The sequence below is a fragment of the Haliotis rufescens genome, unplaced genomic scaffold (assembly GCF_023055435.1).
Source record: "Haliotis rufescens isolate VD_foot unplaced genomic scaffold, xgHalRufe1.0.p SCAF_1, whole genome shotgun sequence".
Lineage (NCBI taxonomy): Eukaryota > Metazoa > Mollusca > Gastropoda > Lepetellida > Haliotidae > Haliotis > Haliotis rufescens.
In genome coordinates, this window is record NW_025963779.1 from 30,002,455 (window position 1) to 30,022,506 (window position 20,052).

Consider the following 20,052-nt stretch of genomic DNA (forward strand, 5'->3'; position numbering starts at 1 on the left):
TTACAGGTGATAGTGGCCACTGACTCATAGGACACGTCTTACAGGTGATAGTGGTCACTGACCCATAGGACACATTCGTAGTCTGGATTTACATGACCACATTGTCAGATAAAGTTTTATTTAAAATAAATATAGCATCACAAATATGACTTGTAGACCTTTCAGTTGCTGCCAAGACACTTTACTCCTTCGACCCATGTTAAATGTTTTCTGCTGGTAACGTAGATCACGCCCTTGTTTTTCAAAGAAAAAATACAATAGTAATATTTTATTTATTATGCCTCATAGTGAGGTTGACCAATCAGAGAGCAGAACTACTGACCCCACTAAACCGTCAGTAAAAATCCAAGATGATTGTGACTGAGCTAATTAGAGACCGTGTACCGTCAGTGACAGCCATCTTGGATTTTCCAACACCCACTTCACATATTTCACATAAAAATTCTGCTACAGTAATTCGTTATTCGACACTGTTTTGTGTTTTTATAGCATTAATTCTGATGTGCAAAGACATTCACCTTTTTTTAGATCACGTTCGTGACTTTATTGATGAAGATTATAGAAAACGTGAACTAGTCCTGTCAATAATATCGGTTGTCATGTTTGAAGAGTAGTCTCCCTTTGACCCTTAATGTCAACGGTTGTAAGTTTTCATTTTGACATGACGTGCGATATGGATACCAGATAGTCTGAACTTTTCGGCATAATAAATTCCATATGGTGCCTTAAGTTGCCGCATTCGGTGTCATATTAGGTTTGCAATATTTTCTGCTAACCTGATATGACATCGTATATGGCAACTAAAGACACCATAACTAATAATATCGCGACGATGTGAGTTAACGGTGTGTAGGGAGATGTGTGGATATGTAAGAGCTTAGGGGACGTATACATCACCACCGTGATCAATTGCGTTTTGTGTGTACTGTAAATTACCAATTATACCTTCTTTATTTAACATGTAATCAGTCTGAAATTTTTCGAAAAGTGAACTAGAGAATTTGATAGACACTGAAGAGTTCGAGAAAACAGACACGAGCTGTGATGAGGTACCTATAGAAGGGGATATCACCAATTAAAATATATAGAGATATAAACAGTACGTTTGGGCATGATTGGAACGAGGCAATGGTAGCACAGAAGATTACCTTTGGTTTGGTCGTCCAAATTAACGATGGCGTGTCTGAAATCTGTCCGCCGTTAAGTTATGGCTGACATTTTACAATTCAGCACATCGCGGCCATTATTGGGTTCTGTACAGTCCATCTTCACTGACACACTCCACATGATCAATTGTCCGCATGATGAGTACCCAAAATGCTGATACCGGGTCGGACCTGATCCTACATTTCCAGAGACCTTCCGACCAGTTCACATTCGGATAGATGTCTGACGGTTTGTCACCCAGGAAGAGACCTGGGTCCATTACTTCGAGAGCAAACCGTGGACACATCTGGCCTCACCACAAGCCAAGAAGTGCCAGTGGATGGCGTCAGTTGGCAAGTTGTGGCTTCGGTTTTCTGGGTCTGTAAGGAGGTAATCACGATTGCCTAGTCATCTGCAACGAGGCCAGACTATCAATGGGTACTACTATGACTTAGGGCAACGTCAGATGAGAGAAGCTTCGCCGATGTCCTTCTGCTTTATGGTTGGTTGGTTGGTTGGTTGGTTGGTTGTTTAACGCCGCACTCAGCAATATTCCAGCTATATGACGGCAAACTGACAAGGCGCATGTGTACACGTCAAGAGTGGCAGTGTCTGCAGCTGCATATCGTGGCTTGAATTACTCCCCCTGCCCCGTACTCCCCTGACCTTGCACCCCTGACTTTTATCTCCTCCCTAAACACAAATAGCAACTGCAGGGAAGAGATTGCACCAGTAACGGAAATTTTATCGCCCCGTCTTGGCAGGGGGAGCTTAGATGGAGAGAGGTTTTGCGCGGGGATAATAAAATTTCAACATCTCTGAACCAAGTGTTCAAGTATGTTGAATAATTTGTATTCTGTACGAGGTTCTATGTAGGCCACAAACTTTTCTATTTCTCGTTGCATATATATGGATTCTAAAAGACGCAATTCATAGTCAATGAATGGACTCCTTTACAATAACATGTGTGGTAACAACTTTATTGAACAACGAAGTCCTGTGTTAACAACAAGAAACAAACGTTAGAAACGATGACGTAATGACGTTTATTCCGTGATGTTTCCACCGTCGCTGCCTCACAACATCTTCGACAGGAGTTTGAGCTTCAGCTGAAGTAGAGACTCTGCCAAGGTGCTGTCAGACTCCGAATCATGGGCTTGGTCATCCTGAAATGTTAATGAACAAAATATGAGCATCATGTTGAAACAGTTGGTCCAATAAGAGCACATTAGTGTTACATAAGTGGAAAACTAAAACACGTCGCAGGCCTTGCACATACAAGCAAGAGCCGCGATTTTTAAGACGAGTGCGGCACACATTAGTCAAATCTGTGTGGGACGTGTCGCATCTAGAGACCAAAGTGAACATGTACACTATAATGTACATTAATCATAATTATAATAACATTGAAGTATACATATGGCAAGCCGTTTTCACATTTATTACGGAAATACTGATATCTTCAATTGTTTTAAAGATATCTTGAGCTGAATTGAAGATATTGTGAATTGAAGATATCTTAAATGCAGATAATTGTAGATATCTGCAATAAAATTTAAGATATCACGAAATAATTTAAGGATATGATGAAGCTTATTACTGATATCTTTTAAAGAATTGCTGATATCTCAAATTCGATTAGTGATATCAAAATATGATTTTAAGCTGTCAAAAAGTTATGTTTTGTTATGATATCAGAAATTCAATTCCTGATATCTTGAAACTACATACAGATATCAATTGATTACTGATATCTTCAATTGTTGCCATTATTGAAGACATCCGCTTATTTATCTTCAAATACTTCCGTCTGTTAAGTAGGGGGGGTAATGTTTCTAACCATGGCGGGAAATATTCTTCTCACTACAGAGGCCATGTTTCAAATTGATCACTGCTGTCATAGGCCATCCCCTCAATTCCTTCACGAATTGCTTGGCGTGCTTTTGAGACTAGTTCCTGCACAAGTTGGGCATGGTTTGCCGCCATTTTGGAACCGGAAGAATTTACGGACATTTAGCCAGACCGGAAGTATTTGAAGATATTTGTAAATCATTTCCAACACCTTTGGGGACCGGAATAATTCTTTTGCCGTTCCTTCATGTAACTTAAATTATATTACAGATATCAACAATTGATATAAAGATAACTTCAAAATTATTAATGATATCTTTCATTTGATTTTCGATATCAGTAACGGTCAGAATTAATGAAATCTTGAATTGATTTAAAGATATATCAAACTGACTTAAATATATCTAAAACGAATAATGATATATGTAATGCATTTGGGGATGTGTATAAGTTATTTCAAGATATCTTGAATTGAAGTTAAGATATCTTGAATTTACTTCTATTATGATTACGTACAGTAGGATTGTAATGGTTTAATGATATCTTAAGTACATTTAGAGATATCACGAAATATTTGGTTGCTATCACTGTAACATTTTAAGATATCAGCAACTGTATTTTGGAGATCAGAAATGATATCAAAATATCTTTAATTATTTTTTGATATCTTAAAAAAAATTATTGATATATTTAAATTGAATACCAATATCTGTAAAACAATTGAAGGTATCAGTAATTCCGTAATAAATGTGAAAACGGCTTGCCATATAAGCACATAAAATCTGCTTGGTGGTAAATAAGAAATAAAAGTCATGCGTAAAAGGTTTGCGTGAAAAGGTACGAGGAAGCAATCGACCCTGTATCTATGACGTGACCAAAGTGAAGAGTGCGATGTTGAGTTCAGGCATGCGAGAAAACCAACTAAATGGACATTACATGTCCTTAGAGTTGAGCCCTCGTCATCCTCCGAGCCCCTGGGAGTTTACACCTAGGAGTCCAGGGATCATCTGTGAGCAACGTTTCAGACGCGTCGGTGAGCACAGTGCCATTGACAGCTTTCGGGCGAAGGAGATGGTGATCGAATACAATAAGCACTCTGTCGATGGTTCAATTAGGCTAAACATCCGGTTTCAAACATGCTTGTATTCGGTACTTAAGGCCGCACTCAGCAATATTTCAGCTATAATTGATTCTGAACCAGACAATCCAGTGATCGATATTGTAAGCAACGACCACGCCTTCGGGGTACGATGACACGCAATCAAGTCAGCGAGTCTGACCACCCGATCCACTTGTCACCTCTAACGACTAGCATAGGTTGCCCGCGTAGCCTCTGATAGTCCAAGCATGAAATGCATACGACCGTTTTCGACATGTGATGATTATTTGTTACCAAAAGACACGAGGGAAAGATTCTTTTTATCACCCAATATAAATATTATAGCAACTACATGCCAGACCACTCGTATAAGGTAATAGCTTGAACAGCTCATTAAAGAACGACACTTTACGTTTCTGAACGGTTGAGATTTTGTTATATCGTACTAGATGTGATGTGAGCCCTGCACTGCCAATCAGTGTCATGGAGAGTGGCGTAGGTCAACAAACTCAGTCTGGATATGGTGGGTCAAGCTATATCTCCACGAGTGGTCACTCCTAGGCAACTACAGTTGAAACATCCACCCTACACTACGGAGAAAATGATAAGTAGGACATGCCAACTCTAAGCTAACACCGACCTGAGAAATTCTTCTATTGACAAAAACATTATATGTAAACCCTGTCTCAAATCCATATTGTGCGATCCATTTCCGCCTTGATTTATTCATTTAAATAGCCCCTGAATATAATCTATTTGGAGCGTCGTCAAAATAGAGCCTTTTATGGAATAATGTTTTTAGATACTATCAGCTTTACCGCAGACTATCCACTGGTACACACGGTCGATGCAGGAGATCACTCTGGACGAGGGTGTTAGTTCTGAAACTGTGCTTATTTGTCCATGAATTCAGTGACACCCCACCCCCTACCCCAATGCAGACATTATCATAAAACATAGTTCAGATGAACACACGTCTTATCGCGTCTCGAGTACATAGTCACTTCCCTTGCAGTAGTCGCCCGGATTGTCGGGACTCTGGACTAAATAGGTCCATAAATAAATCAATAACGATTGCCTACGTGACAAAGGTCGGTGTTGAGCTGTGTACTAGCGTGTCCTAATTTCTTTGATATACTTATGTTTAAGACTGTACCTGGAAAGATTCGTGCCAAGAGATGTACATCCCTAACAGGAATCAGGGACGGACCATGTGATATTCGGGCTGTTTGTTAGAGACAGGATATTTTGTCGGTCACGACTTTCAAACAAATTTTGTTTTCGACGAAAGAAGGAGTCGAACACTTGAATTTTATTTCACAACACATATTTGTCCATATGTATTTTTATTCTTCAGTCTTATTTTTCCAGTTTCATGGGGGTTTTTTTTCAATAAAATGGCCAGTCCCTAATTTTCCGATGAGTGTGTTTCAGGCTACCTGCAAGCACGTGCGTCTCTCACATGAGCATATCTGCTGTGCGTTAGGACGTGCACGTGCATAAAGAAAACATACTCAAGCAACTAAACCGACATCTTTACTCATTGTTCCTTTTAAATACAGCCTAAAAGACAGACCCCGCATAATTACAACCAACTGTCAATCTTCTCCCATAATGACAACCAACTGTCAATCTCCTCTCACAATGACATCCGATTGTCAAACTCTCCCACAATGACAACCAACTGACAATCTCCTCCCACAGTGACAACCGATTGTCAATCTCCTCCCACAATGACAACCGATTGTCAATCTCCTCCCACAATGACAACCGATTGTCAATCTCCTTCCACAGTGACAACCGATTGTCAGTCACCTCTCACAATGACAACCGATTGTCAATCACCTCCCACAATGACAACCGATTGTCAATCTCCTCCCACAGTGACAACCGATTGTCAATCTCCTCCCACAGTGACAACCGTACAACAACCACAACCCATCAAGGGCGAAATACAAACATTCACCGCTAAGTAATTAGTTGGTTCCATCTTCTTAATGATTCTGAAAAAAGCATAATTCCAATGACAATCCATCAATGATCCCACACCCACAACATATGGGGTCGTGAAAGGAGGATACAGCATCTAAAGTTCGCGAGGTCAGGAGACAGCGTCCCCAAATCTTATTCGTTTGTTTGTTGTTTAACGTCGGACTCAGCAATATTCCAGCTATATGACGGCGGTCTGTAAATACTCGTGTCTGGACCAGGCAATCCAATGATTGACATTATGAGCATCGATCTACACAATTGGGATACGATGACATGCATTAACCAAGTCAGCGAGTCTGATGAACCCGATCCGGTTAGTCGCCTCCAACGAGAAGCATGAGTTCCTGAATACCACATCTAATCCAGACCTTCACCGGGTCCGTCTCTCGACACATCACAATATGATGGGGGCGGTCGGGTAGCCTAGTGGTTACAGCGTTCCACCCTACATGGGTACAATGTGTGAAGCCAATTTCTGGTGTTTCCCGCCGTGGTGATATTGCTGGAATATTGCTAAAAGCGGCGTAAAACCATGCTCACTCACAAGATAATGCCTCCTGTACCCCCCCCCCCCCCCCCCCCCCCCCCCAAAAAAAAAGGGTCCTGAAAGAAATCGCGCGATCATGAGAGAGTGTCATCCCCATGCCCATAGCATGGGCTAATGAGAAAGCACCTCTATATCTTCTACCTAAAATGGAGAGGTCATGAGAGAGGGTCTCCCTACCCCAAATCGTGCTGACGTGAGAAAGTGCCACCTACACCCATATGTAAATCTGTCCAAAAAATAAATCTTAAATATGAAAAAAACAGTATGCACATTCCATAGGTTTTGCTACAGAGATTAGTGTTCTAGGTACAGGGTAGGAATGTTATCGACTCATGCTGTGTTGCTGTGCTGGACACTTACGCTCATCCTCTCGTCCATTCTCTGGTGACGTTAACATGACGTTAATACATGACGATAATACACAACGTTAATACTATGTACACACATAAACCCAAATGAAAGAATAATGGCGTGATTTCTTATCTGTCGTCTTCTTTCCCGACAGACACATGCAAACACTAAACAACAGATATCCCTGTATTTGTAATAACGTTTCCTATGACAGATAACGTCATGTTGTTAAAGTGTATCATTAAGTATTGCTGTAATGGAAGTCATGTTTTAGAATAATCAACAGCTATCCATTTTGAACCCAACATCACTTCTGAAATGATAGGGTCTCGGTGGTCCAGTCGTTTCAGGCGCATCTATTCTCTGTGCGGAGTTGCGTCCCTTGGGCACGCTAGAAAACTAAGATTGCGGATTCGAATCCCGGTTCGCCCCAATTATGTTTCTAGGTTTCTCAGCAACACACCTGCCCTCGTGGGGTTCACCAATGTGGTCAACGTCTGAGACAAACATCACTGTGGATTTCTCTCCCAGATTAAGCTGATATGCCGTGATATAACTGGAATACTGTTCAAAGCGGTATCAAATCATACTCACTCGCTCGCTCTAAAAGTATGCACATCACATTAACATTATAATGACACGAAATGCGAGGTAAGACTTTATATGCAGCCAGGCGGAGCTCTTTTGAGTTTATCAGTATTTTACCCAGTTTATCACAAAGTCGAATAGGGGCGATGGGTTAGCCTAGTGGTTAACGTGTTCGCTCGTCACGCCGAAGACCCGGGTTCGATTCCCCACATGGGTATAATGAGAGAAGCCCATGTCTGGTGTCCCCCGCCGTGATATTGCTGTAATAGTTATTAAAGCGGCGTAAAACCACACTCACTTACTCACAAAGTCGGATAAGACGACATATGAGCCCCCTGCATCCCTCCACCCTATGTCGCTGTCTATGATACAGAACTAACAGTTTAACGATGATTCAGCGACTACTGAGTCGAGATAAGTGTAATACAAAACACGTCTCTCACTTCACTCAAACCTTCTAATGTATTTTAACGTACCTTTTTCTCATTTTTCACCTGATTATAATCAGGGTTGTATTTCCGATGTCCATTGCGCATGTGCGCTGGCTGGGCTTTCGTACCATACATGGTCAGAGAAATGTCAGTCACTGAGCCGGAGTTGTCGTTCCCTGACTGTAACCATAGAAACGCATAGAAATTACATCAAGCATCTATAAAGACAAATAAGACACGACTAGCCCGGCCCTGTGAAGAGCTTGATCGGTACCGGTAATTAGCGTGTCCAAAACGTTGAAGCCGGTTAATAGTTGGTTAAATGGTTCCATTAACAGGGTACAGTATTTGAGATTTTATGAAAGTTTGCCCTTAGATAACTGAACACATCCTTGGCCTCATAATTTAATCGTTCTCTTTCAATTCGTTGGCATTCCTTTACTCAAGTCAGAGCTCCAGATAAGCTGAGTATTTCCATCAAAGCAAATCACCATAGCCCAATTAAATTTGATTGGCTTGGGGATAACTACGCGTGATATAATAAGGAACCCAGCTGTATCACATTGTTATTGCACAATGTAGCCTTTTCAGCTTGCATACCTGAATATCTTCACACACTTATATTAACTGATTGAATGCAGTCATCATCAATCCATAAACTCCACTGCAGTGAAGAATGCACAAAAGGGCTATAGCTCGCTTATTGTAACTGAGATGTGTATCGCTGTTGTGAACTAGGCATAGAACTAGGCATGTTGTTTGTTTGTTGATTAACGCCGCACTCAGCAATATTCTAGCTATATGACGGCGGTCTGTAAAATAATCGAGTCTGGACCAGACAATCCAGTGATTGACATCATGAGCTTCGATCTACGCAATTAGGATACGATGACATGCATCATCCAAGCCAGCGAGCATGACCACCCGATTCCGTGAAATACTAGTATCTAAGTCATGGAGATGGTACCGTATCCTCGAAGATGAGCCTCCACTTGCCCCTGGGCGCCTCCCCCCACGTATGCACGGACATGAGGGGCCAGTGTTTGTAGCCGCTGGAGGAGGTGTCGTAAGTACGCCGGGACAGCAACATCGTCGTCGTACCTGGAAACAACGCACAGTTTTGTTCAAATCGGATAAATGTTCATATCGGATTATCCTCTACTAAATCTCTCGTTTACCATCCTTAAAACCAGCAACACTAGCTTTCTCCGTGTTGCTATCAACACCCATCAACACCTTCCTCCCCTCATTGCCCTTTCTTCCTACCGTTTGTTTTCCAAGTGTTGCCTGCAACACGTGTCATCCCTTTATTGCCATCGTGATACCCCCTTCCTCCTTGCAACGCCCGTTTCCCCTTTCACTAGTCGTTAACAATAACTATACAATCCCCGTTTTTCAATTACTCCAATCAACGCCCGTTATTTACTTGCTCCAATCAAAGCCTGTTATTCAATTACTCCAATCAACGCCCGTTATTTACTTGCTCCAATCAACGCCAGTTTTGCAATTGCTCCAATCAAAGCATGTTATTCAATTACTCCAATCAACGTCCGTTATTCAGTTACTCCAAATCAACGCCTGTTCTTCAGTTACTCCAATCAACGCCTGTGATTCAATTTCTCCAATCAACGCCTGTTATTCACTTGCTCCAATCAACGCCTGTTATGCAATTGCTCGAATCAAAACCTGTTATTCAATAACTCCAATCAAAGCCTGTTATCCAATTACTCCAATCAACGCCAATTATTCAATTGCTCCAATCAACGCCTGTTCTTCAATTACTCCAATCAACGCCAGTTATTCACTTGCTCCAATCAAAGCCAGTTATTCAATTACTCCAATCAACGCCCGTTGTTCACTTGCTCCAATCAAAGCCAGATATTCAATTACTCCAATCAACGCCCGTTATTCACTTGGTCAATCAACCCCAGTTATTCAGTTACTCCAAATCAACGCCTGTTATTCAGTAACTCCAATCAGTGCCTGTTATGCAATTGCTCCAATCAACGCCAGTTATGCAATTACTCCAATCAACGCCCGTTATTCACTCGGTCAATCAACGCCAGTTATTCACTTGCTCCAATCAAAGCAAGTTATTCACTTACTCCAATCAACGCCCGTTATTCACTTGCTCCAATCAAAGCAAGTTATTCAATTACTCCAATCAACGCCCGTTATTCACTTGCTCCAATCAAAGCAAGTTATTCAATTACTCAAATCAACGCCCGTTATTCACTTGGTCAATCAACCCCAGTTATTCAGGTACTCCAAATCAACGCCTGTTATTCAGTTACTCCCAGCAGTGCCTGTTATGCAATTGCTCCAATCAACGCCTGTTATGCAATTACTCCAATCAACGCCCGTAATTCACTCGGTCAATCAACGCCAGTTATTCACTTGCTCCAATCAAAGCCTGTTATTCAATTACTCCAATCAACGCCCGTTATTCACTTGCTCCAATCAAAGCAAGTTATTCAATTACTCCAATCAACGCCCGTTATTCACTTGCTCCAATCAAAGCAAGTTATTCAATTACTCAAATCAACGCCCGTTATTCACTCGCTCCAAACAACATCCGTTATTCACTTATCCAATCCAACGCCCGTTCCAACTTGCTCCACCAACCCCCGTAATGCTTCCGACACGCACCTTTTGGAGAGACGAGGTAGAGGGAGAGGTCGCCCCTCCGGGTGTAGTCGGCATTTAGGGTGAGAATCACGTGCTCAAGGAAGTTGATTTCATTGTCTTCACCCTCACACCCGGAAGTGAAGATCTCAATCTCCAGCATCTTACCCCCGTCCACCGCATCCAGTGTCCTGCAACAAAGAGGATCGTACAATTATACACCATCCACGTGAACGCTTGACCGGCATACATAACACATTAAACACGTACGCGTGGGCATACAGAACACAACATACCCGTGGACATACAGAGCATGTCATACACATGGACAATAGAACTGACATGTGAAACAATACAGTGTGTCGGGGTGTAAAGGTGTGCGAGAGAAAGACCACGTGCAGCAGGCAACGAAGTCATGAAAAGTAAAATTGAACTACTTTTCATCACCTGCCCCGGTGGCTCAGTGGGATCACTGCGGGTTGCAAAACTAAACACGATATGTGAAGTTGCAGGTTCGGTTCCGGTCATCCATAATGCAAACTGTTATTTCTTTCTTCGATTTTAGAAAATTGGATGTTTGAAACACAAAGTACAAATATCGCTTTCTTCTCAACTCATCAGATCTCTCACGGAAAACGGAAAACCTCATACCCGGAATGAGGTATTACTGGGAATAAGTAAAACGTCCCAAGAGGTTAATACGAGATAGGAAGATACCTACAATAATTAGGCAAAAGTGGCAGTAAGTTTATAAGCTGTATGGCATGCCAGATATTCCTTCCCACTTTAATGTGGCAACCATTCGTCACCACTCGCCCCTTTCCGTAACCTGCAAGAAGACTCGTCCCCCTATCGATGAATGCTATGTGGGAAAATACGACAAACCAATCAGAATGCGCGTATGATTTCAAGTTCTTCGTCAAAGAATCCCTCAGAAACAATTTTTGATTTTACATATGTCTTGCATCTAAAAATATACCCAAGACACAGTTTCATGTGTTCAATCATACTGTATAATTCCGCATGTCCCGATGTGCTTTAAATCGCATCTGAAATATATATTATATACGGGGAAATATATGTGAACAATTACGCAACTAGTTGACAATTGTTTTTGGTATGCCCGTTTGCGCTAAGACGGATTCCGGTCGCAAAAATGGCATGAGTCGCTATTCGGCTTGTCCCGGAATAACACGAGTTGGTCACGAATGTGTGGCACCTAGAGTGGTCATGAGTATCCTGTACCTTGGCAGGTTGGAGGATGTCGAAGCTTTCACTTTGCACTCGAAGCTCTCCGGGACAGTTATCCACTCATTGGGGTCGGCAGCGTCCACGAGACCGCTTGCATCGAGCAGGCCGAAGCCGAACGCTGTGTTGACTCGGAACCCTGCGTCGTTCGTCTGCCAGCCCTTGTTGTGGGCGAGAGGGTCACTCTGGGACGTCCAGGCCACCAGATGCTGTACGTCACGCCACGTCAGACTTGGGCTGCGAGTACACCAGCGATTACACAACTATCTTCACAGGGACGACAAAGGATATTACATATATTATTGCTTACTTCGAACACCTCTTGAATGATGTTTTAGGTATAAGACATATCGTTGCCAAACTTGTTACTATATGCTCTCAATTGAATGCCATTGGGTATTCGTGGATCTATCTAGGAGCATTAACTAAGTACAATTGAATACAGATTTTTCTTGCCCCGAATTGATATTTCTTAAGATTCTTGTCATGCTTAATTCCTTTATCGAGTTGTACAACACTATAATGTCACACAAAGTGACATATGCAAAGTTATCACAAATTTTGTCATTTTTTTTTTGTATATTTGTTGTTTAACGCCGCACTCAGCAGTATTCCAGCTATATGACGGCGGTATGTAAATAATCGAGTCTGGACCAGACAATCCAGTGATTGATAACATGCGCTTCCATCCACGCTTTTGGGGTACGATCACATGCATCAACCAAGTCACCGAGCCTGACCACCCGATCCCGTTAGCTGCCTCTTACGACAAACATAATCGCCTTTTACGACAAGCATCGGTTGCTGAAGACCTATTCTGCCTGGGATATACTTTAGTGGTGTTAGTTTCCGACATTGAAAAGTTATGTGAATCGCCAGCATCTGCATATTCCTTCATATGTTATATACTACTCAACATTTGCTAAGGACACAAGGTGGCCACTATGCAGTTGCAATAGGGAGTGGTAGGATAATAAAATTGTACCATGAAAATATTTATGTCATTACTAGCATATTTGTTATTCGTTGACAGACTACTGTCTAATAGTCAGCTTTACAAAAAGTTGTGGTGCTTAGCAAATGTTGAGTAGTATAATAAGGTTAATACTCACTTTGCCTCAAGCAACAGGGCAAATATCCCAGCAGCCAATGGGGCAGCGGCTGACGTCCCCGTGTGCATGTTGGTACACTTATTCCTTAAGTCGGTTGACACCTGGACAGCCACAAATCGAGTCAGTGAGATGTTTAAACACCAATCACAGCGTGTCCCTGGAACCTTCTGGTGACTCATATCGTTAACGTTTACAACAGTGTTCATTCTAGAGCGCAGCATTGCTGATCCGTGGCAATCTAGGATTGAAACCCACGGTAATCGGATACTGGTGGGGACAAGGGAAAGAACTCTGCACAGAGTGATGCGGCACATAAGAGCACTGAGCCGCCAGTACCCCGAACAGTTAACGATATCAGCACATCCTACTTAGATATTGCAGCCCCAAAGACGTCATCAGTTAACACTAGAAGAAACAGGGGATATAGTTCTATGCATATACAACCTTTGTATTAAACTTCTTATATTTATTTTAAATTTACATTTTTATATTAATATTACAATATCCATAGATCTAATTTCCTTGTTCACATACCAAGCAGTCATTGCAATAGAGGAGCTGTATATCCAAAGAACTATATCCATTGTTCATCACACCTATTTCTAGATGACACTTAAAGAAGTAAACACTAGTGTGACGTGCAGTACAAATGTGGACCTGTATAGGTTGCACCGATGCGCGCCCCAACCTCCTCGTTTGAAGCGATTTTTTATTCGTACATTTGAAGTGAATGCTGTGCAACTGACGTCCTCCACATTAGGTGAATATAGGTAGAAGCGTCAGTCAACCTACCACTTTCTTGTCGTTCAGCCCGCCACTGGAGTAAGTGGTTGCCATGGTAGAGGCGCATCTCTCCCCATACCAGGGCCTCTCGAATGCCTGTGATGCGCTGCTGATGGAGATGGAGTAGATGCTGCCGGTGTAGCCGTCACAGTCACAGTTGTCCTTCATACGTCCGCCATTACCAGATGCCCACACGTAGATGACGCCCTTTCCGTTACGACCCTTTGAATAATAAGCTCAAGGTTTGCAGTTAGTTGTCCATACCAGCTCTAGACCGTACCATCACTCTCACATTTACATTTAATAACTTGATACCTGGCGGGCCTAGTCAAGACCATCACTTAAAGATATGGATGCCGGTTTCTTGGAATGTTTAAAGGTTATGTCTGAAATAAGTTCCGTGACCTCTAATTTACAATGTTTTTTTTCTCACTTCTTTTATTCCTGTCTCGAAGGCCTTCTTGGCGAGTTTGCCTGGCCCCTCTACTGTATGTCCGTCGTCGTTAGGTCCCCACGATGCGCTGTAGATGTCCACGTATTTGTGGTTGAACTGGATTGCCTCCCCTTCTAACACATCCGTGACCTTCCCATCCAACATTCGGACCCCTGCAACACGAGTAACCAACACGTGACTAACACGTGACCAACACGTCAGCAGCCTTCGTCCTCAACATTGATTGATTCAGAGCGATATATTGTTCAAAGGCCATAATCAAATTAATTTAGGAGCAAGCACATGAATTAAAGCTATCTTCATTTGATAACAACAAAACACATATTATATCAGTTCCTAGTCGTCGCCTGAAGGTCAGTGCTCTCTCTGTTCACCCATGTAATAACGCTGGGGTGACAACAGCCGATTTAACAGTGGTGGCCCTGTAGTCTTTCATAGATGTCCAGTTCATTTATAAACTTAGCTTTTAAACTGGTATGGTCTAATGGTAGAGCGTCCGCCCGGAGAGCGGAAGGTCCGGAGTTCGATCCCCAGCCGCGTCATACCAAAAGACGTTAAAAGATAGTACTTATTGTTACCCTGTCGCGCGGCAATGGGGGGCTAAAACAAGGACTGGTCGGCTCGGAGTCAATATAGGGGTATTCATGTTAAACTGCGGCATGGTATCTCAGTGGGCTTGCACTACAAAATCGGCATCAGTCCGGACTAGTACAAGCAGACACACACACACACACACACACACACGCACGCACGCACGCACGCACGCACACACACACACACACACACTCACACTCACACACACACGTGTATACACGTCGCCAGATAAGTGCAATAATCTTGGACGCGACGTTAAACCCCATCCACCTCATCTTTAAATTTGTTGTTTCACCCACAAATATTTGCAATTATCATGTCTTGCGAACTTCAGAAGGGTTAAGAAGATGTTGTGGCGGAATATTGTCTGCCGTTATCATGGCAGGTTCTAAAGCCAACTGAATTTCTCCCGTATAAGCGTGGCGTTGTTGAGGCACCGCTCTTGTTTCACTAATCCCGGGCTGTACGTGCTCGGTATCAGAATCAAGTTATCTAACTGCACTGTCAGCCACTCAAATAGAAGTTCGTCCCGCATGAAGTATTGGATTTTAGGACGCTTCACTGGTAAATCATCGGCAGACTTAATAGCACGGAGAAGAAGAACCTGTAGCGATGCAACCAAGCACTAACCAACATATGTGCACAACTATATATCTCTATATATATACCTCCTATTTTTGCATTAAATGCGACCCCGACACCACACTTCCCGTTGTTTGCCGTCATAGCTACCTCACCAGCGCAGCGAGTACCGTGTCTGAATGATAAATAAAAAGATATATTTAAAAATAATGATTACGATCTAAATGATGATGATGATGGTGATGATGATGATGATGTGTACATAAAGAGTTCATTCTTATGATTGGTTTTCCTCACGCATACAGAGTCTCTACATCATCACAATAGGTTGTATATATCAATGAATATTTTATATCAAGGAAGATATTTCTGTGATATGTTAAACATTGCCAGAGAGTTTGATAAACGTCTCTTTCATTGTCTAATTTTAACTACGACCACATCTACCACCTCAGCTACCACCTGAATGCTTATGTTATCAATCACTGGATTGCCGGTCCAGATTCTATTATTTACATACGGCCGTTATATAGCTGGAATATTGCTGAGTGCGGCGTTAAACAACAAATAAACAAACAAAACAACAACAACTATTACTACTATGCCCTCCTTCCCCAATGTTCCCTCACTGAAGCACACCTCCCCAGTCAGAGTTTACCCCACGAAACCTGCCCAGTCATAGTTGACATGCGGATACTGAAACTACTGACTTGTTTTCGTTGGTGGGGTCGTATCGGGGCATCGGGTCGCTGTCGTTGCCGTTCAGGTCGACGCTGGCTTTTGGATCCTTAAGTTAAGAGAAATATCCATTTTTATACAGACAGTTCGGAGAGTTCATTCTCTGAACTTCAGCTTGTGAGTGAATACGTGAATACGTGAGAATACTTCTCCACAAATAAAGCTTCTAAACGACGAGCTGTGTTTCTCCACTAACAAAGCTGGATACGTATAAATGACAAACTGTGTTTCTCCACTAATAAAGCTGTATCTTTCTTAATGACAAACTGTGTTCCTCCACTAACAAAGCTGTATCTTTCTTAATGACAAACTGTGTTTCTCCACTAACAAAGCTGTATCTTTCTTAATGACAAACTGTGTTCCTCCACTAACAAAGCTGTATCTTTCTTAATGACAAACTGTGTTTCTCCACTAACAAAGCTGTATCTTTCTTAATGACAAACTGTGTTTCTCCACTAACAAAGCTGGATACGTATAAATGACAAACTGTGTTCCTCCACTAACAAAGCTGTATCTTTCTTAATGACAAACTGTGTTTCTCCACTAACAAAGCTGTATCTTTCTTAATGACAAACTGTGTTTCTCCACTAACAAAGCTGTATCTTTCTTAATGTCAAACTGTTTTCGTCCACTTACAAAGCTGTATCTTTCTTAATGTCAAACTGTTTTCGTCCACTTACAAAGCTGTATCTTTCTTAATGTCAAACTGTTTTTCTCCACTTACAAAGCTGTATCTTTCTTAATGTCAAACTGTTTTCGTCCACTTACAAAGCTGGATACGTATAAAAGACAAACTGTTTTTCTCCACTAACAAAGCTGTATCTTTCTAAATGACAAACTGTGTTTCTCCACTAATAAAGCTGGACACGTATAAATGACAAACTGTGTTTCTCCACTACCAAAGCTGGACACGTATAAATGACAAACTGTGTTTCTCCACTACCAAAGCTGGATACGTATAAATGACAAACTGTGTTTCTCCACTAATAAAGCTGGATTCGTATAAATGACAAACTGTGTTTCTCCACTACCAAAGCTGGACACGTATAAATGACAAACTGTGTTTCTCCACTACCAAAGCTGGATACGTATAAATGACAAACTGTGTTTCTCCACTAACAAAGCTGGATACGTATAAATGACAAACTGTGTTTCTCCACTAACAAAGCTGGATACGTATAAATGACAAACTGTGTTTCTCCACTAACAAAGCTGGATACGTATAAATGACAAACTGCGTTTCTCCACTACCAAAGCTGGATACGTATAAATGACAAACTGTGTTTCTCCACTAACAAAGCTGGACACGTATAAATGACAAACTGTGTTTCTCCACTAACAAAGCTGGACACGTATAAATGACAAACTGTGTTTCTCCACTAACAAAGCTGGACACGTATAAATGACAAACTGTGTTTCTCCACTACCAAAGCTGGATACGTATAAATGACAAACTGTGTTTCTCCACTACCAAAGCTGGATACGTATAAATGACAAACTGTGTTTCTCCACTAACAAAGCTGGATACGTATAAATGACGAAATGTGTTTCTCCACTAACAAAGCTGTATCTTTCTTAATGACAAACTGTGTTTCTCCACTAACAAAGCTGGATACGTATAAATGACAAACTGTGTTTCTCCACTAACAAAGCTGGATACTTCGAAATGACAAACTGTGTTTCTCCACTAACAAAGCTGGATACGTATAAATGACAAACTGTGTTTCTCCACTAACAAAGCTGTATCTTTCTTAATGACGAAATGTGTTTCTCCACTTACCAAGCTGGAGATATGAACTTACGTAGTTATCTATAAGGTCTGTATGGTTCCTCTCAATACCTGCAGAAGAAAATAAGTAATTTATACCTTTATGTTTAATCTGGGGCCCCAAGCTAAACACTTGGTACTCATTTTCGTCTTAATGTCTTTGTCACATGATAGGCATAATGTTACAGATACGTGAGACTACGCATGCGTGGAGCTCACCGTCATCAAGAATCGTGACGACCACGCCCCTTCCGGTGATGTTCTTGCTCCAGACAGGCATGACGTGAAGGTCGACCTTGGGGCTGACGGTGCCCTCCCGATCGTCTCTCTGGGTAATATAACATAAACTTTTCCCGTCAAAAAAGCCCAAACTCTGCAGAATCACAAGACCATATACTAGTATACCACCCATAACATGAAACACATAGTGATGTAACCCACTAGAACAGTGTAATTTTGTACAGCAAGCAAACGTGTTCGTATCAGCTGTGTCTTACAGAACACAACATGATGAAGTGGTAGAACAACCGCTACACTATGTGGTAGAACAACCGCTACTCCATATGGTAGAACAACCGCTACTCCATATGGTAGAACAACCACTACACTATGTGGTAGAACAACCGCTACTCCATATGGTAGAACAACCGTTACACTATGTGGTAGAACAACCGCTACTCCACATGGTAGAACAACCGCTACACTATGTGGTAGAACAACCGCTACTCCATATGGTAGAACAACCACTACACTATGTTGTAGAACAACCGCTACACTATGTTGTAGAACAACCACTACACTATGTGGTAGAACCACCCTCTATTACATGTGGTAGAACAACCGCTACACTATGTTGTAGAACAACCGCTACACTATGTGGTAGAACAACCGCTACACTATGTGGTAGAACAACCGCTCCACTATGTGACAGAACAACCGTTACACTATGTGGTAGAACAACCGCTACACTATGTTGTAGAACAACCGCTACACTATGTGGTAGAACAACCGCTACTCTATGTTGTAGAACAACCGCTACACTATGTGGTAGAACAACCGCTACACTATGTGGTAGAACAACCGCTCCACTATGTGACAGAACAACCGCTACACTATGTTGTAGAACAACCACTACACTATGTGGTAGAACAACCGCTACACTATGTGGTAGAACAACCGCTACTCCATATGGTAGAACAACCGCTACACTATGTGGTAGAACAACCGCTACTCTATGTGGTAGAACAACCGCTATTCCATGTGGCAGAACAACCGCTACTCCATATGGTAGAACAACCGCTTCACTATTTGGTAGAACAACCGCTACTCTATGAGGTAGAACCACCCTCTATTCCATGTGGTAGAACAACCGCTTCACTATGTGGTAGAACAACCGCTACACTATGTGGTAGAACCACCCTCTATTCCATGTGGTAGAACAACCGCTACACTATGTGGTAGAACAACCGCTTCACTATGTGGTAGAACAACCGCTACACTGTGTGGTAGAACCACCCTCTATTCCATGTGGTAGAACAACCGCTACACTATGTGGTAGAACAACCGCTACACTGTGTGGTAGAACAACCGCTACACTATGTGGTAGAACCACCCTCTATTCCATGTGGTAGAACCACCCTCTATTCCATGTGGTAGAACAACCGCTACACTATGTGGTAGAACAACCGCTACACTGTGTGGTAGAACAACCGCTACACTATGTGGTAGAACAACCGCTACACTGTGTGGTAGAACAACCGCTACACTATGTGGTAGAACAACCGCTACAATATGTGGTAGAACAACCGCTACACTATGTGGTAGAACAACCGCTACACTATGTGGTAGAACAACCGCTACACTATGTGGTAGAACAACCGCTACACTATGTGGTAGAACAACCGCTACACTATGTGGTAGAACCACCCTCTATTCCATGTGGTAAAACAACCGCTACTATATGTGGTGGACAACCGCTTCACTATGTGGTAGAACCACCCTCTATTCCATGTGGTAGAACAACCGCTACACTATGTGGTAGATCCACCCTCTATTCCATGTGGTAGAACAACCGCTACACTATGTGGTAGAACCACCCTCTATTCCATGTGGTAGAACAACCGCTACTCTATGTGGTAGAACC

General features: G+C 42.1%; 1 protein-coding gene across 3 annotated transcripts in view; it reads right to left on the reverse strand.

The window, feature by feature from the left end:
* Window positions 1-2,110: 2,110 nt before the first annotated feature.
* The window catches only part of LOC124114087 (neuroendocrine convertase 1-like), a 63,839-nt gene continuing 45,897 nt past the window's right edge, over window positions 2,111-20,052 (reverse strand). The window contains exons 4-16 of one of the 3 annotated variants that reach the window (XM_046474629.2): window positions 18,129-18,237; window positions 17,944-17,981; window positions 16,114-16,190; window positions 15,490-15,578; window positions 14,207-14,379; window positions 13,783-13,995; window positions 12,991-13,091; window positions 11,876-12,115; window positions 10,655-10,821; window positions 8,973-9,106; window positions 8,051-8,185; window positions 6,996-7,016; window positions 2,111-2,312 (exon numbers count right to left, since the gene is read on the reverse strand). In XM_046474629.2, coding sequence (XP_046330585.2) covers window positions 2,223-2,312; window positions 6,996-7,016; window positions 8,051-8,185; window positions 8,973-9,106; window positions 10,655-10,821; window positions 11,876-12,115; window positions 12,991-13,091; window positions 13,783-13,995; window positions 14,207-14,379; window positions 15,490-15,578; window positions 16,114-16,190; window positions 17,944-17,981; window positions 18,129-18,237 — 1,587 coding nt within the window. In that variant the 3' untranslated portion in view covers window positions 2,111-2,222. Of the gene's footprint in view, window positions 2,313-6,062; window positions 6,100-6,995; window positions 7,017-8,050; window positions 8,186-8,972; window positions 9,107-10,654; window positions 10,822-11,875; window positions 12,116-12,990; window positions 13,092-13,782; window positions 13,996-14,206; window positions 14,380-15,489; window positions 15,579-16,113; window positions 16,191-17,943; window positions 17,982-18,128; window positions 18,238-20,052 lie in introns of all 3 variants that reach the window. The other 2 variants (XM_046474631.2, XM_046474630.2) reach the window with 2 other exon arrangements.